The sequence below is a fragment of the Pleurodeles waltl genome, chromosome 10 (assembly GCF_031143425.1).
Source record: "Pleurodeles waltl isolate 20211129_DDA chromosome 10, aPleWal1.hap1.20221129, whole genome shotgun sequence".
NCBI lineage: Eukaryota > Metazoa > Chordata > Amphibia > Caudata > Salamandridae > Pleurodeles > Pleurodeles waltl.
In genome coordinates, this window is record NC_090449.1 from 80,102,737 (window position 1) to 80,122,454 (window position 19,718).

Here is a 19,718-nt window from a genome sequence, read left to right on the forward strand (position 1 = left end):
CTCTTAATTTTAGAAATCGTCTATCTTGCAGATGGAGGATTCCCCCAATAGGATTAGGGATGTGCCCCTCTCCCCACAGGGAGGAGGCACAAACAGGGTGTAGCCACCCTCAGGGCCAGTAGCTACTGCCCTCCCAGACCTAAACACACCCCTAAATTGTGTATTTAGGGGCTCCCAGAACCGAGGAAGATAGATTCCTGCAACCTAAACAAGAAGGACTGCTGACCTGAAGCCCTGCAGTGAAGACGGAGACGACAACTGATTTGGCCCCAGCCCCACCGGCCTGTCTCCCTACTTAGAAGAAAACTGCAACAGCGACGCATCCAACAGGGTCCAGCGACCTCTGAAGCCTCAGAGGACTACCCTGCATCTAAAGGACCAAGAAGCTCCCGAGAACAGCGGCCCTGTTCAAGAAACTGCAACTTTTGGAAACAAAGAAGTAACTTTTAAAGACCACACGTTTCCCGCCGGAAGCGTGAGCCTTTCCACTCTGCACCCGACGCCCCCGGCTCGACCTGCGGAAAACTAACACTACAGGGAGGACTCCCCGGCGACTGCGAGCCCGTGAGTAGCCAGATTTGACCCCTCCTGAGCCCCCACAGCGACGCCTGCAGAGGAAATCCAGAGGCTCCCCCTGATCGCGACTGCCTGCTTCTAAGAACCCGACGCCTGGTAAGGACACTGCACCCGCAGCCCCCAGGACCTTAAGGAACCGAACTCCAGTGCAGGAGCAACCCCCAGGCGACCCTCTGCCTAGCCCAGGTGGTGGCTACCCGAGGAGTCCCCCCTGTGCCTGCCTGCATCGTTGAAGAGACCCCCAGGTCTCCCCATTGATTCCTATTGGAAACCCGACGCCTGTTTGCACTCTGTTTGTACTTTCTGTGCCTGCTTGTGTCCCCCCCGGTGCCCTACAAAATCCCCCTGGTCTGCCCTCCGAAGACGAGGGTACTTACCTGCTGGCAGACTGGAACCGGGGCACCCCTATTTCCATTGAAGCCTATGTGTTTTGGGCACCACTTTGACCTCTGCACCTGACCAGCCCTGAGCTGCTGGTTTTGTAACATTGGGGTTGCCTTGAACCCCCAACGGTGGGCTACCTTGGACCCAACTTTGAAGCCTGTAAGTGTTTTATTTACCTGTGAACTTAACATTTACTTACCTCCCCCAGGAACTGTGATTTTTTCACTGTGTCCACTTTTAAAATAGCTTATTGCCATTTTTATCAAAACTGTACATGCTATTGTGATTATTCAAACTTCATAAAATACCTGAGTGAAGTACCTTTCATTTAAAGTATTGTTTGTAAATCTGGAACCTGTGGTTCTTAAGATAAACTAAGAAAATATATTTTTCTATATAAAAACCTATTGGCCTGGAATTTGTCTTTGAGTGTGTGTTCCTCATTTATTGCCTGTGTGTGTACAACAAATGCTTAACACTACCCTCTGATAAGCCTACTGCTCGACCACACTACCACAAAATAGAGCATTAGAATTATCTCTTTTTGACACTATCTTACCTCTAAAGGGAACCCTTCGACTCTGTGCACACTATTTCTTACTTTGATATAGTATATACAGAGCCAACTTCCTACAGTATTTTTTTAACCTGGCAGGGTATAGCAATGCATACTCAGTCTGCATCTGTTGAAGCTTCTTTTTGAATACTTTTGAAATGTTCATCCAGTCTTCTATACTACAATAGAGAAGTTGGAGGTGGATAGTATTGTTCCTTCAAAGTTTAGATGTATGTTTTTCTCATGCCACCCCGAGTATGGCGTATTGATCCCTCTAAAATAATATTTATACTATTATCAGACTAGAAGGAGCAATCAGATGATCTGGGCACCGGTGAGTGTTTTGCTCATCCCCACCACTAAGTTGATAGTTGTTTCAGGCAGGAATCATTCCCTGAATCAATACGCAACTGCGGTGGATCCAAGTAGGTAATCCACAGGGATCTATTTAATAAAGGGCATATTGATATAAGCAGTCCCGCCTACTCCTTGAGATGTGAATAATCCCAATGCAATGGGTCTGCTATAGGTAATGGGACACTGGTCCACTACATCACTCCAGAAATTCTGGGTCGGTGTAAGTTTCACCTTTTTGATTAACCTTTTTCTTACGTCTCAGATTCATTTTGGCTCACCTTCAGAGCCATGTGGAACACAAGGTAGCCAGTTAGGGAAGTATTACTGTTCCTCAAGACGCCCCTCTGGGCATACATAGTAGGCTGAAAACATGTGAACCTAATATCAGGGTGGACAAGTCCCCAGGTGTATGTTTATCATACATAAAATTATCAACAGAAAATCAGTTAGTGGTGACATGCAACAGGTTACTGTAACAATCTTATGCCTCCTTTTTTTTCTCTTGTACCACAGGAGTCTTAAGAGAGAGTGTCCCTTTAAATAGCACTCTGTGGCCAATACATGAGGCTTAAGAGCTCCCTATTCAAAAAGTAGAGCCCACTTGTGATGAAATATCTTTACATGAGCAAGGAGCGGACTCTGACAAAGCATGCCACCCAAAGATGAGTGGCAACCTGCATCCTTAAAGCAGGGTTGCCTATAAGCATTTACAGGGAGCTGTGCGAATTACAAAGCCTGAAAGGCCTGATTCGTCCTCCTCTGCCTCCTTACTGGCCACGTTCTCCACTTTGTCCAGGCCCGAATATAAATAGCCTATTCTACATGATCAGATCCATCTCCCCCGGCCACTTTCTCCACTTTGTCCAGCCAAGATATAAATAATTCACTTTACATGCTCAGATACTAGATCATCTGCAGAGGGAGTAGGTAACTGGATCCAAAAGGGTTGGGTGCTAGCCACTTATTTTAGCTTCTAAAATACTTACATTGTTTTGGATGGCTGGAGAGAGGAATTTCTATTTGTTCATTTCTACTTTGTTTATGTTTAGGTGTAGGGTTTCACTTTACAAAGATTAATCTTGAAACCAATAACTTGTAAACTCTGGTTTTATAGCATGCAAGCATATTCATCTCATGCACGTCACCATCAAGAGGTTATGCGTTAATGTTTATTGTCAACAGCTGTACTGAGAGTGCAAAAAAAGGATCAGAGGAAGAACTAATCATTCATCAGCTATTCATCTAATTTTTATGTAGGTCTTAACAGCGCAGCTGTCTGCAAGATGTATTGTTACCAATACTTCAAATTATACATGGAGTGGGCTTTGGCTCCTCCCAGATGAGTATTACTCTCTCACACCTTTCTATTGGCTATTCTGTGTAACTACCACTCGCCTATCCACGAAGAACTTCCACTGAAATGCACAAGGGACTATTTTACATATGAGAAGTACACTCAAAAATCAAGATGTTTGTCGCATTCAATTCTTTATCACCTATTTTCATTCTATACAGAAAGGAATCCTTTTTTTGCAGCTTTGTTTCTAAGCCATTGGCCTACATGTGATAAACAGCATTTGTGCATGCTAAAATGACAGGATTAGTGCTTTTGCCAATGCTTATTCTCTCACTCTTCACCACAAACATTCCTTGCTGGCTTAGCGATGTCATGGCCATCACCATACATCTGTAATATTCACAATCACATCTTACTTTAACAATGCAATTGTCCAGATAAATATAAATTAAATGCTAGGCATAAGGATCCATCCTTTCAAATAACAAATATACCCAGTTTTCTTGTAAAAGGAAACAAACATTAACACTATCTAGGCAGACCTCTAGAACAGAACATATTGGTATATTTAAGAATGAAATGTTATTCTTACTTTGTATCCAGTGTAGCTGGATTAAGATCAGACAAAGACACTCCTTCGTGTTCCAACATCCTGACAATCTCTCCTGATAAAAAAAAAAAACACATACAGAAAACAGTTACTGCCATCATCCTACATTGTGACAGAATCAGAAAGCATACTAAGTTTAAATGTACAGCACCGTGGATTTGTACGACAATAAAACAAAAATCATATAAACATATTCCTTGTAAAAAAATTGGTGAACCTTTCACAAATATCCTTGCATTGGAAACAGAGTAGCAGGAGGAATATTAGATACGTTTAAGACAAACAGTATGATTAACAGAACAACTGATGTGTACAGTATTTTTAAAAACGAGGAAGAGGAAACAAGGTGCAATTGTTTCCAAAAGAAGAACATTCGGAGTCCAAATGAGGGACACAGAGTTAACCAACTTAAATGCAATAGAGCACAGAATGGTTTATGAAGGACAAAGCATGTATTATCTTAAAAAGGACGATTAAGATTTCCTCCTTTCCAAAATCTGTGGCCTTCTAAAGGTGCAGAAGAGCAATCCTAGAGTTCGGCCAGGCAGCCTTGTATGGAACTTTCAGAGTTGAAAGGGGGGGGGGGGGGGGCAGACGGTTATTTAAATGCTTTGGGGGACTCAGTGTTGATCAAAAAATACAATCGAGAGGGAGGCAATCAACATTCTTTTACACTCTTACTCTCTACACGAGGCAGATGGGGAACTCTAATTGCTACCACTCATTGACATCACTCTGTACGAATAATCCTGCAGAGATTATATGCCCTTTTAAAAGGCTAGTAAACATTTTACAGTCAGGAAGCTTTTATTGCACACGCCTTACTCTACATTAAGAACAGTGATGCATTTATTAACCCAAGGATGTACAGCATATTATTTGTATCCAATATGATATGTATTGCAAGGGATCAGCTAAAAGGTAAGTGAGTAGCAGAGAACAAGCTTCATACCTCAGGCTCCCAATTTGCCCATCTGGCCCCAAGACCTCAACGTCCCACTACATTGTAATGAAATCAACTGTATTTTACCTGAAGTGATCACACAATCCACTTCCCGGGTCTCATACTCTTTGTTGAAAAAGTCTGACCTGGAGGCCTCTAGTTTTTTGTCGTAGCATGGCATCACAGTTGCATGATAAATTTGATCAGGCGTTAAATTCTGCAAAAAAAAAAAAAAAGAAGTGGCAAAATTTCATTTCCAGCAAAATTATATGGAAATATTCAGCAAGATGTGCTTGTGCCAGGGCTTTGACTATGAAAAGTGCTTTGATTAAGTTTGACTGAGTCTTTGAAAGAACACCTCCTATTTCAATTTAATGTTGAACTTGCTTCCTTTTCCTTCTGCCTCAACACTGCTCTAATTTAGGAAAGAATGGAAGGTACACCACTTGAAAGAACACTCCGTCATGTCAAAGAAACGGCCCGCATCTGCTCTCAGAACCCGGCTTCCCCCCACTTCAATGACTGACTACATCTTTGCATTTGACCCTATGCAGTGCTACACTATCTTTTTGGCCAGGTTTGAGCTACACAAATACTTCATACATACATGCATGATGTCAAGTGTCTACACTGCTGCAAAAAGACCTCCACCGCCAAGTCGATGTGAAAATTCAAGAATAATTCTACAAGACCCTTAACTGACAAGTATCTTGATAAGTCAGGATATGGGTTAACAAATACATTATTAATTGCCTTTCCACCTCTTGGAGTTCTACTCCACATGAAAAGAGCAAATCAATGTATTTCTAATGCAGTACATCCGCTGCCAAGGAAAGACGAGACGAAGAAATGACCTTTGCAATTTTAGTTCAAGTTGTAAACGAAATGAGAGATGAAGCTGTTCTGTTGTCAGGACTTAAATTAAAGAAACCAAAAGATACAGGGCGTGGCACAATGTCCATTCAATTACTTGACAATTATGCCTAAGGAAACATAAAAGACAAACAGAACACAGTGGATTGACACCTATTTCTACAATCATTTTTAAAAGAGTCCTGTGTTGACCTTAGCATTTCCAAGTGATTGCTGTACAGTGTCAAATAGTGATTTGAAGTTTCATCCCCAAGTGCCATGGCCAGAGATGCTGGTTGCTGCAGATAACTAAAGGTGGCACTGGCTCAACAATAAACAATAGCCAATTAGAACAAGCATTTACAATGCAACGGGTCTCGCGTTTGCTCATGTTCGAGCTGATCGCGTTGTAAACTCCTAACCTGACTTTTCACCTATCGGGCAAAAGTGAATTTATGTACACAACCCAAAAAAGTGAAATTAACTATGTAGAGCGCTCGACTTCTGCCAAGCGGGATCGCGCTCGTAAATTAGAGAAAAAGAAGTCAACGAGCCCGATGGAAAACATCGAGCCTCGCATGTTTTCTGTACTTGGTCGCTGTGCTCGAGGAGGGCTGGCCACCGGAAAAGGCATGACGTATGCTTGCCTTCGACTAATGAAAGCAAGCAGATTTTATTAGGCAATCCCACGAACCAATAAAAAACACTGATGTGAAGTTGACAGGGCTCTGAGCCCTTTTCTAAATACAAAAGTGTCTCGCTGCGATACGCATGCGCGAGCGCATGCAACGCAGGCTCGACCCTAAAAATGGCACTTACCAAACAAAAGCGGCAGACAGTTTCCATCTCTCGAAAGAAGGCTAGTTAATGCATCTACTTTGCGTTTTGATATCATTTTGGAGATCAAGCAGGAAAGTAATATGAAAATTTAAAGAGAGAAAACCAATGGAAATCTTGAGCAAACAGAAATGGTGGTGCCCAATGGATTTCATCTTAGGCCCCCTAACAAGGGTAAATCTCATTTTAGAACTCTCTTGCTCACCCACCCAACCTTGCTCGCCACCACTTCACCATGGGTCAGGAATTAACCGTTTCTAGGTAAATTCAAATCAGTCCTTCAAGAATTTAAATGTGAATTTTCTCGAATTTAACATTTCAGATGTAGTGTATGAAGAAAACAATTAGCCGACCGTAGTTAGAACAATGTGGAAAAATCTATTTAGGTGTTTGTGTGCAAATATAGTGGTCCTGTGAGCACCACACCAGAGCACAATCTGTCTCCTGTTACCCAAACCCTAGGCTTGTAGCAAGATCAGAGGGCAAGAGGAATGTGAAGAAAGGAACATAAGAAACTTGAATTCAACAGAAAGAAGAATGCACATAAAAACATGCTGTAATATAGAACAAAAGCTTTACCCTAGAGTCAGTGGCTAAAATGTACTGGATGAGAGAATTTTTGCTACGGTGAAATGACAAAATGATTACGGTCATCGGCTGCACAAAAGCATAGTAGTGTTACCTTCTCCTTTGCAAAGAAATCTTTGACTAATGACCCCATGACTTGTTGGGGAGACTTAGTGGTGCTGATGTATGGTATTATGAAACTTCCATGTGTTTTCTCAGCATAGCAGATCCAGCCTGAGTAGTAAAAGAAAAAACACAAAACAAAGAACTCAACACTGGTTAACAGCATCCATGCATTCAAAAGACCAACTGTGTGGCAGTAGGGAAATAAAGTTAGTCAAAATTTAGAAAAGGAACTTAAGTAGCCATCTCTTCAATGGTGCAGATATTGTGGACTCACCAAAGCCAAACCATTAACGGTGTTAAATGAAAATCAATCTCACTATCTCGAATATATATATATATATATATATATATATATATATATATATATATATATATATATATATATATATATATATATATATATAAAAATGTCCACATGCTCGAAAAAGAGAACAGCTTTCGGCCCAAGAGGGGTGGTGCAAGAACCGACACGAGCAAGCTGGTAATTCATACGTCACAAAAGAAGGGGGATTGTACTTGCACACTCAGGATTCAAGAAAAGTTCAGTTAATTCCAAAAACACACAACGCATTTCGGCTGACACAGCAGCCTTGATCACATGATAATTACCACCAATGAAAATCCCCTTAAATACTTCCCCTCCATAAACATAGAAATAGGACAATAAATGTGTAAATAAAAAGATCAGTAAATCAAACTAGATAAATAAAACTGAGTAAATAAAGCTAACAAATCCCACCTAAATAGCCTCAATATATATGTAGATCTTAATACCAGGCAATACCTAGCAGCTATTAGTTTCTATTAATATCTATTATAGAAATGTAGTTTTTAATATTCGATTAGACAAGATGAATTCATATCCCTATATGTTACCCTCAGAGGGAAATGAAATAGAACAGGAAAGAACAATGTAACTCAACCAAGTTGATATTCCCCGGACCATATGATAAATAAACACATATTATATACTAAGGTCCTGCTTGGAATAAAAACACCTAATAAGACATCAAACATTGTAAATCCATATTTCTATCTGTATGAATACGGGGATCCTGTCAACAAAACATATAAAACCAAACATACTGCTTATAGGTAAAATAGTCTTCTCTGAAAATGTGCAAAAGGAGATCACCCAACAGTAACATGACACATAGAGAAAAAGGACAGTAGATTTCCATTCGACCCGTCACATCTAAAAAAAAAAAAAAAAAATAAAAAATAAAAAAACAGGAGGAGGATTACATATATAAATATAAAAATGTAGAAAAAGATATATATATATATATATATATATAAATAAATAGATAAATATCTCAATAAATACATTCAACAGTAATAGAAACAACATCATAAATCCAATCCATTTCTTAATCAAATATTATCAATTTCATCCTTATCCATAAAGAAACTAAAATACGTCCAGTAAGAGACCTATAGTTGTTAGATTATAATAAATTATGAAAAAAAAATATATATATGGCAATAGGATAAAATCATAATAGTGTACATATCATGTCCAGAATACTAGTAGGTATCACATAGGTGGGTATTCAATACTTCCCCCATGTTTAATCCTCTCGGTGTCTTAGTCTCTAATTCTAAAATATATTTAGACTCTTTTTTCCTCAATGTTAATTCTCTGTTTCCTCCTCTGCGACATGGAGGAACATGTTCAATACCAAAATAGGATAACTTAGTGGAATCAGAATTATGTCTTTCTTTAAAGTGCCTCGCTACCGGATAATGGTCATCACTAGATGTAATCGCACGCATATGTTCTAAAATCCGTTTTTTGACAGGAAGGGACCAGACTTATCATGACCTATAATGAGGATACAAAACAGATTAACAATATTATCTCTAAGAATTGGAAAATTCTGAAGAGTGACCCTGTCATTGGAGATATAGTACAAAAAAGACCACAGATTACTTACAGGACAGGACGTAGTCTACATGATATTCTTAGATCAAATGATATTACTACAATCCCACAAGTGAGGCAACATAATCTACAAGGTTTCTTTCCATGCAGACATTGTAAGGCATGCCGCAATAGTGTGATGCGGAGACAACATGCTACCTGTAAACCTGGGAAAGTCAGGCAAATCAATACATTTATTACATGTAGCACTCCATATGTGATCTACATATTAGAGTGTCCGTGCCTTAAATGGTATGTTGGTAGTACCAAACACAGTGCCAAAAAACGGATTTTAGAACATATGCGTGCGATTACATCTAGTGATGACCATTATCCGGTAGCGAGGCACTTTAAAGAAAGACATAATTCTGATTCCACTAAGTTATCCTATTTTGGTATTGAACATGTTCCTCCATGTCACAGAGGAGGAAACAGAGAATTAACATTAACATTGAGGAAAAAAGAGTCTAAATATATTTTAGAATTAGAGAATAAGACACCGAGAGGATTAAACATGGGGGAAGAATTGAATACCCACCTATGTGATACCTACTAGTATTCTGGACATGATATGTACACTATTATGATTTTATCCTATTGCCATATATATATTTTTGTTTTCATAATTTATTATAATCTAACAACTATAGGCCTCTTAGTGGACGTATTTTAGAGTCTTTATGGATAGGGATGAAATTGATAATATTTTATTAAGAAATGGATTGGATTTATGATGTTGTTTCTATTACTGTTGAATGTATTTATTGAGATATTTATCTATTTATTTATATATATATATATATATATATATATATATATATATATATATATATGTCTCTTTTTGTACATTTTTACATTTATATTTATATATGTAATCCTTTTTTTTTTTTGATGTGACGGGTCGGATGGAAATCTACTGTCCTTTTTCTCTATGTGTCATGTTACTGTTGGGTGATCTCCTTTTGCACATTTTCAGAGAAGACTATTTTACCTATAAGCAGTATGTTTGGTTTTATATGTTTTGTTGACAGGATCCCCGTATTCATTCAGATAGAAATATGGATTTACAATGTTTGATGTCTTATTAGGTGTTTTTATTCCAAGCAGGACCTTAGTATATAATATGTGTTTATTTATCATATGGTCCGGGGAATATCAACTTGGTTGAGTTACATTGTTCTTTCCTGTTCTATTTCATTTCCCTTTGAGGGTAACATATAGGGATATGAATTCATCTTGTCTAATCGAATATTAAAAACTAAATTTCTATAATAGATATTAATAGAAACTAATAGCTGCTAGGTATTGCCTGGTATTAAGATCTACATATATATTGAGGCTATTTAGGTGGGATTTGTTAGCTTTATTTACTCAGTTTTATTTATCTAGTTTGATTTACTGATCTTTTTATTTACACATTTATTGTCCTATTTCTATGTTTATGGAGGGGAAGTATTTAAGGGGATTTTCATTGGTGGTAATTATCATGTGATCAAGGCTGCTGTGTCAGCCGAAATGCGTTGTGTGTTTTTGGAATAAACTGAACTTTTCTTGAATCCTGAGTGTGCAAGTACAAACCCCCTTCTTTTGTGACATATATATATATATATATATGGAAAATATCACTTACCCGGTGTACATCTGTTCGTGGCATGAGACGCTGCAGATTCACATGCTGTGCATTATCCTGCCATCTAGTGTTGGTCTCTGAGTGTTACAAGTTGTTTTTCTTCGAAGAAGTCTTTTCGAGTCACGAGACCGAGGGACTCCTCCCCTTTCGGCTCCATTGCGCATGGGTGTCGACTCCATCTTAGATTGTTTTCCCCGCAGAGGGTGAGATAGGAGTTGTGTATATAGTAATAGTGCCCATGCAATTGAGTAAGTATGTATGTACATAATGTGTCTAAAAGTGATATAGATATTTACAAATGTACAAGTTTATTTTTTTCAACGTATAACTGCTACAGGCTCCCGGGGAGGTGGGAGGGCGCATGTGAATCTGCAGCGTCTCATGCCACGAACAGATGTATACTGGGTAAGTGATTTTCCGTTCGATGGCATGTGTAGCTGCAGATACACATGCTGTGCATAGACTAGTAAGCAGTTATCTCCCCAAAAGCGGTGGTTTAGCCTGTAGGAGTTGAAGTTGTTTGAAATAATGTTCGTAATACTGCCTGTCCTACTGTGGATTGTTGTGTTGTTAACACATCCACACAGTAATGTTTTGTAAATGTATGAGGCGTAGACCATGTGGCTGCCTTACAGATTTCTGTCATTGGTATATTTCCTAGAAAGGCCATGGTGGCGCCTTTGGTGTAATAGGCAGTTCTCTCTTTGCTTTAACATAGCAGGTTTGAATACACTTAATTATCCATCTGGCAATGCCTTGTTTGGATATTGGATTTCCTGCATGAGGTTTTTGAAAAGCTACAAACAATTGTTTTGCGAAATTGTTTGGTTCTATTAATGTAATACATTAGTGCCCTTTTGATGTCTAATGTATGTAATGCTCTTTCAGCTACAGACTCTGGTTGTGGAAAAAATACTGGTAGTTCCACAGTTTGATTTAAGTGGAACGTTGATATGACTTTTGGTAAATATTTGGGATTTGTGCGTAGAACCACTTTATGCTTGTGTATTTGTATAAAGGGTTCCTGTATGGTAAATGCTTGTATTTCACTTACTCTTCTAAGAGATGTTATAGCTATTAGGAAGGCTACTTTCCATGTTAAGTATTGCATTTCACAAGAGTGAAAAAGCTAGCTTAGACTTTTGTAAGTGTAATAAGTAGCTTACAATGTTTTTTGTTGACACATGTAGTGGTTGAATTGGATTATTATGACAGTAATAAACAAATCTTTTATAATTTATTTGCGTAGCAATGTCTTGTAGTAGGTTTCCTAGCTTGTTTAATGACCTCCATACATTCTTGTGTAAGGTCTAGGTGTCCAAATTCTAAGACTTGAGGAGCCAGACTGCTAGATTGACCGATGCTGGATTCGGGTGTCTGATCTGTTGTTTGTGTTGAGTTAACAGGTCTGGTCTGTTTGGTAGTTTGACATGAGGTACTACTGACAGGTCTAGTAGTGTTGTGTACCATTGTTGGCGAGCCCAAGTTGGTGCTACTAGTATTAGTTTGAGTTTGTTTTGACTCAATTTGTTTACTAGATACGGAAGGAGTGGGAGGGGGGGGTGGGGAGGAAGCGTAAGCAAATATCCCTGACCAACTCATCCATAACGCATTGCCCTTGGATTGAGGGTGTGGGTACCTGGATGCAAAGTTTTGGCATTTTGAGTTTGCTTTTGTTGCGAATAGGTCTATTTGCGGTGTTCCCCAGTTTTGGAAGAAAGTTTGCAGCATCTGGGGATGAATTTCCCATTCGTGGGTTTGTTGTTGATCTCAATTGAGATTGTCGGCCAACTGTTTTTGAATTCCTGGGATGTACTGTGCTATTAGGCGAATGTGATTGTGAATCGCCCAATGCCAAATCTTTTGTGCTAAGAGACACAGCTGTGATGTGTGTCCCTCCCTGTTTGTTTAGGTAATACATTGTTGTCATGTTGTCTGTTTTGACAAGAACGTGTTTGTGGGCTATTATCGGTTGAAATGCTTTCAATGCTAGAAACACTGCTAGTAGTTCTAGTTGATTTATATGAAGTTGTTTTTGTTGAGTGTCCCATTGTCCCTGGATGCTGTTTTGGTTGAGGTGTGCTCCCCACCCTACCATGGAAGCATCTGTTGTGATCACGTATTGAGGCACTGGGTCCTGGAAAGGCCTCCCTTGGTTTAAATTTATAGGATTCCACCATTGAAGCGAGGTGTGTGTTTGGCGGTCTATCAAAACTAGATCTTGAAGTTGACCCTGTGCTTGTGTCCATTGTGTCGCTAGGCACTGCTGTAAGGGCCGCATGTATAATCTTGCGTTTGGGACAGTGGTTATGCATGAAAACATCATGCCTAGAAGTTTCATCACTATCTTTACTTGATACTGTTGGTTTGGGTGCATGCTTTGTATTACGTTTTGGAATGCTTGTACCCTTTGTGGACTTGGAGTGGCAATCCCTTTTTCTGTGTTGATTGTTGCTCCTAAGTATTGTTGTATTTGACACGGTTGTAAGTGTGATTTTAGGTAGTTTATTGAGAACCCAAGCTTGTGAAGGGTTTCTATGACGTATTTTGTGTGTTGAAGACACTGTTTCTGAGTGCTGGTTTTTATCAACCAATCGTCTAGATACAGGAATACGTGTATGTGCTGTCTTCTGATATGTGCGGGTACTACTGCAAGGCATTTTGTAAATACCCTTGGTGCTGTTGTTATCCCAAATGGTAACACTTTGAATTGGTAATGTACTCCTTGGATTTCAAACCTTAAGTATTTCCTGGGTGAAGGATGTATGGGTATATGGAAGTAAGCATCCTTGAGGTCTAATGCTGACATGTGGTCTTGTTGTTTGAGCAAGGGAATCACGTCTTGAAGTGTCACCATGTGAAAGTGATCTGATTTGATGTAAAGATTTAGTGTTCTGAGATCTAAGATGGACCTCAGTGTTTTGTCCTTTTTTGGTATTTGAAAATACAGGGAATAAACACCTGTTCCTTTCTGATGGTTGGGTACCAGTTCTATTGCCTCTTTCTGTAACAACGCTTGGACTTCTAGTTGTAATAGATCCAAGTGCTGTTTGGACATGTTGTGTGCTATTGGAGGCACATTTGGTGGTAATTGTAGGAATTCTATGCAATAACCATGTTGGATAATGGCTAGGACCCACAAGTCCATAGTTATTTCTTCCCAATTTTTTTAATAATCTGTGAGTCTCCCCCCCACTGGTGTTATGTGTTGGGGATTTGTGACATTGAAGTCACTGTTTAGTTTGTGGGGTTTTTGGGCTTTGGAATTTCCCTCTTGTTTTAGGGAACTGTCCACCTCTATATTGTCCCCGAAAGCCTCCTCTTTGGTACTGGCCCTGGTATGTGGGTCTGGCCTGTGAGGTTGAAGGTTCTGTGCTTTGGGCTCGAAACCCCCCTCTAAAGTGTGGCTTTCTAAAGGTGCCTCTGCTCTGTGGGGAGTAGAGCGCGCCCATGGCTTTGGCCGTGTCCGTGTCTTTCTTTAGCTTCTCTATAGCTGTATCCACCTCCGGCCCAAACAACTGTTGTCCATTAAAAGGCATATTAAGCACAGCCTGCTGGATCTCTGGCTTAAATCCGGAGGTGCGTAGCCATGCGTGTCTCCGAATAGTGACTGCCGTGTTTACTGTTCTGGCGGCTGTGTCCGCTGCGTCCATAGCCGATCGTATCTGGTTGTTGGAGATACTTTGGCCCTCCTCCACCACTTGTTGTGCACGCTTTTGAAACTCTTTGGGAAGATGTTCAATGAAATGCTGCATTTAGTCCCAATGAGCCCTGTCATATCTTGCCCATAATGCCTGTGAATTGGCAATGTGCCATTGATTGGCTGCCTGGGCTGCAACCCTTTTCCCTGCTACATCAAACTTTCGACTCTCTTTGTCGGGTGGTGGTGCATCCCCAAAAGTCTGTGAGTTTGCCCTTTTCCGGGCTGCGCCTACTACCACAGAGTCAGGTGTTAGTTGTTGCGTGATGTACACAGGGTCCGTAGGGGGAGGTTTGTACTTCTTCTCCACCCTAGATGTAATGGCTCTGCTTTTGACGGGGTCTTGAAACACCTGTTTTGCGTGTTTTAACATGCCTGGTAACATCGGCAGACTCTGGTATTGGCTATGTGTTGATGACAGGGTATTGAATAAAAAGTCATCCTCTGTAGGTTCTGCATGCAGTGCTACATTGTGAAAAGTAGCTGCTCTGGACACCACCTGCATGTAAGCAGTACTGTCTTCTGGTGGTGATGGTCTTGCCGGGTTGCAATCCGGACTATTGTCAGATACTGGTGCATCATATAGATCCCATGCATCTGGGTCATGCTAGCTCATCCCTGTGTGCGTTGGTGATTGCATCATTGGGGGTGTTGCAGTTGGTGACAGTTGCGGTGAGTGCTGTGGCCATGGCTGTGGCGAAAAACGTGGTGGAGATTTTTCTTTAGCCACTTTTGCCTGTTTTTCTGTTTCTTGGAAAGCGAGTTTCCGTTTCATTTTAATTGGGGGAAGAGTTCTTATTTTCCCTGTGTCCTTCTGAATGTGGAGCCTTCTTTGTGTATAGTCTGGCTCTCCTATCTCTAATTCTTGTCCTAATTTATGGCCTTGTAGTTGTGATGAAAGGCCTTGTTCTTCGGAATAGGAGCTCTGTTTCGGCACCAAAACTTTTTCCGCAGTCTTTTTCGGCTTCGAAGCCACATTTTTCGGTTTCGGGGTGCCGATATCTCGGTGCCGAGTTTGGTCGGAGCCAGTATCTCGGTGCCGAGTATACTCTGTGCTGGTATCTTGACCAGAGTCGGATGTCTTCGACACGTGTGTGCCCTTTTTCGGTGCTGATGGTTGGTCACCGTGCTTACGGTTTAAGCCATGGCCTGCCGGCGGTGGCGTCCCCTGGGCGTTCATTATCTTTGTGTGAGTTTTGGCCGGGGCAGTTTTACTCACGGTTTGTTGCCTCGCCGGCTGCTCACTTTCGGCCTTGTCAGAGTCCGAATCAGGAATGGAGGAAGTCTCCTCTTCTTCGACATCGTGGTGTCCTGCCGGCGTCAACGCCATTTGAAGCCTTCGAGCTCTCCGGTCCCGGAGCGTCTTCTTCGACCGAAATGCCCGACAGGCCTCGCAGGTATCCTCCTTGTGTTTGGGGGACAAACACAAATTACAGACCAAATGCTGGTCTGTATAAGGATACTTATTGTGGCATTCGGGGCAGAAGTGGAATGGGGTCCGTTCCATGAGCCTTGAAGACGCACGCGGTCGGGCCAACCAGGCCCCGCCGGGGAAGGGAAGCCCCAAAGGGCTACCGGAGCTCTTCTTTTCTTCGGTGTCGATCTGCTATTCTTAACCCGATACCGAACGCAAACAATACCGTCGAATTTTCCGAGATTTAACTAACTTTCCGAACCGAAACACGGAGCGAAGAGGAACACGTCCGAACCCGATGGCAACAATCTAAGATGGAGTCGACGCCCATAAGCAGTGGAGCCGAAAGGGGAGGAGTCCCTCGATCTCGTGACTCGAAAAGACTTCTTCGAAGAAAAACAACTTGTAACACTCCGAGCCCAACACTAGATGGCAGGACAATGCACAGCATGTGTATCAGCAGCTACACATGCCATCGAACATATATATATGTGTCACTTACCCAGTGTACATCTGTTCGTGGCATGTAGTGCTGCAGGTTCACATGCTATGCATTATTCCGCCATCTAGTGTTGGGCTCGGAGTGTTACAAGTCGTTTTTCTTCTAAAAAGTATTTTCGGAGTCACGAGATCGAGTGACTCCTCCTCTCGGTCATACTGCGCATGGGCATCAACTCCGTTGTTAGATTGTTTTCCTGCAAAAGGGTGTAGGAAGGAGTGATACAGTGTAGTAATATAAATGTTGTATATGAACAGTAATTAAAAATAGATGTCCATGCAAATGTATATACATATGTACAAAATATATAAACTGCAACAACTGAAGGCTTACGGGGAGGAGGGAGGGTGCATGTGAATCTGCAGCACTACTATCCTCCATTCTCACTCTGACTCATCCCAAATCCCTTCGACCACTTTCATCTCCTAAATACCTCTGCCTAAGCTCTTCCCTCCACCTCCACATCTAACTCACCAAACCTCACTCTACCTCTGTGACCTCCCACACAACCCTACTAAATTCTCCTGCATTCATCTCACCCTGCTACTATGCTCTCCCTAACCCTTCCACATCCTCTTTCCCCTCCGTCCCCCTTTTATTCATCCCAAGCCTTTGGATTGAGTAAATGAAGGATATATTCCCAATTAACACTTCTGGATTTCTTTCCTCCTCCACCCCTCCATTACTCCAGTCAATCTAACTAACAAACTCTCATATCCGCAACTCAAATTAACTCATAATAATACTAAAACTGTACTCCTTATTAAATTATACTAATCCATCACTAATTCTTGTTGGGTACCGGAGTAGCGTGCTACTCATCGAAAAGCGCTTTGACGCCTCGTCAGGGGTAGTAAGCGCTATATAAATACGATTACAATACAATACAATACAATACATGCCACGAACAGATGTACACTGGGTAAGTGACATGTTCTGTTCGATGGCATGTGTGGCTGCAGATACACATGCTATGCATAGACTACAAAGCAGTTATTCTCCCCAAGAAATGCAGTGACTAGCCCGTAGGAGCTGGAGTTGTTTGAAATAATGTTCTTAAGACAGCTTGACCAACATTGGCCTGTTGCTTTGAAAATACATCTACACAGTAATGCTTTGTAAATGTATGTGGTGTAGGCCATGTGGCAGCTTTACATATGTCTGCCATTGGTATGTTTCCTAAAAATTCCATAGATGCACTGTTTTTCTTAGTGGAATGTGCTTTAAGTGTGATTAAAAATTGTCTTTTTGTCTTAATGTAACATGTTTGTATACATCTAACAATCCATCTTGCTAATCCTTGTTTAGAGATAGGATTCCCTTTATGTGGTTGTTGAAAAGCAACAAAAAGCGGTTTTGTTTTTCTGAATTCTTTTGTTCTATCCACATAGTACATAAGAGCTCTTTTAAGGGCAAGAGTGTGAAGGGCTCTTTCTGCAACTGAATCTGGCTGTGGGAAGAAAACTGGCAATTCCACTGTTTGGTTTATGTGAAAAGGTGATACCACTTTTGGCAGAAATTTTGGATTAGTTCTAAGTACAACTTTAGGTTTGTGTACTTGGGAAAAAAAGTTCTTCAAGAATTAATGCTTGTACTTTACTAACTCTTTGAAATGAGGTAATGGCCGCAATGAAAGCAACTTTCCAGGTTAAAAATTGTCTCACAGGAATACATGGGTTCAAAAGGTGGGCCCATTAATCTCGTGAGTACAATATTGAGATTCCAAGCAGGAACAGGTGGTGTTCTAGGTGGAATAATATGTTTTAGTCCTTCCATGAAGGCTTTTATAACTGGGACTCTAAAGAGTGAGGTATGTTGTACAGTCTGCAAATATGCTGATATGGCAGTAAGATGAATTTAAATAGATGAGAAAGCTAAATTTGACTTCTGTAAATGAAGTAGGTAGCATACAATATCTTATATTGGTGCTGTAAGTGGGTCAGTATTATTCGATTGACTGTAAAAAATAAAGTGTTTCTATTTGTTAGCATAGCATTGCCTAGTTGTAGGCTTGCGTGCTTGTTTGAGAACTTCCATGCATTCTAATGGAAGTTGTAAGTATCCAAATTCTATGATTTCATGAGCCAAATCGCTAAGTTGAGAGCACTGGGATTTAGATGTCTGATTTGTCCTTTGTTTTGTGTTAACAAAACCGGTCTGTCTAGAAGTTTGTAGTGAGGTATTACTGACAGGTCTAGGAGTGTTGTGTACCAATATTGTGATGCCCAAGTTGGGGCTATGAGTATCATGGTGAGAGAGGTCTGACGCTGTTTGTTGACCAGAAATGGAAGTAGTGGGAGATGGGGAAAAAGCGTAAGCAAATATCCCTGACCAGTTGATCCACAGAGCATTGCCCTTGGACAGAGGGTGTGGGTGTCTGGATGTGAAGTTTTGGCATTTTGCGTTTTTGCTTGTTGCGAATAGGTCTATTTCTGGTGTCCCCCACTTTTGAAAGTACTGATGAAGTACTTGAGAGTGAATTTCCCATTTGTGTATCTGTTGGTGTGTCCTGCTTAGGAGATCCGCTGGCTGATTGTATATTCCTGGGATGTATTCTGCTAGTAGATGAATTTGATTGTGAATTGCTCATTCCCATATTGTTTCGGCTAGAAGGGACAGTTGAGATGAATGTGTCCCGTCTTGTTTCTTTAGGTAATACATGGTCATCATACTGTCTGTTTTTATCAAGTTTTTATCATCATACTGTCTGTGTTTGAGAAGTGGCTGAAACGCTTTTAGGGCAAGGAACATGGCTAATAATTCTAGATGGTTTATGTGATAATATAGCTGTTTTGAATCCCATTCCCCTTGAATGGTAAGGTTGTTGAGGTGAGCTCCCCAACCGGTCATTGGTGCATCTGTTGTTTTGTGGTCTGAGGCACAGGGTCTTGAAATGACTGCCCCTTCATTAAACTGCTGAGATTTCACCATTGAAGGGACCTGTGCGTTTGGCAGTCTAACAACACTAGATCTTGCAATGGTCCTTTGCTTGAGACCATTGCTGTGAGAGGCACTGTTGCAGTGTTCTCATGTTTAGCCTTGCATGCAGTACTATTGCTATGCATGATGCCATCATTCCCAATAGTTTCATGATAAATTTTACAGTGTATTGTTGATTTGACTGCATTTGTGGTATGAGATTTTGGAAAGCTTGTATCCTTTGAAGACGTGGATAGGCTAATGCTTTTTGTGTATTGAGAATAGCATCTAGATCAGGTTGCACCTGTGCTGGCTGAAGATGGGATTTTTGGTAGTTGAGAGCGAACCCTAGTGTATGTAGGGTCTCTATTGTGTATTGAGTGTGTTGTTGACATTGTATAAAATTGCTTGATTTTATTAGCCAGTCATCTAGATAAGGAAAGACATGTATGTGCTGTCTTCTTAGGTAAGCTGCTACTACCACCAGACATTTTGTAAATACTCTTGTAGCTGTTATGCTGAATGGC

At 40.8% G+C, this 19,718-nt stretch overlaps 1 protein-coding gene across 1 annotated transcript in view; it reads right to left on the minus strand.

Annotated features, from left to right (window-relative positions):
• Positions 1-19,718, minus strand: part of CIAO3 (cytosolic iron-sulfur assembly component 3) — a 124,239-nt gene that overhangs the window by 46,678 nt on the left and 57,843 nt on the right. The window contains exons 6-8 of the mRNA XM_069209807.1: positions 7,095-7,213; positions 4,811-4,940; positions 3,763-3,835 (exon numbers count right to left, since the gene is read on the minus strand). Coding sequence (XP_069065908.1) covers positions 3,763-3,835; positions 4,811-4,940; positions 7,095-7,213 — 322 coding nt within the window. The remainder of the gene's footprint in view (positions 1-3,762; positions 3,836-4,810; positions 4,941-7,094; positions 7,214-19,718) is intronic.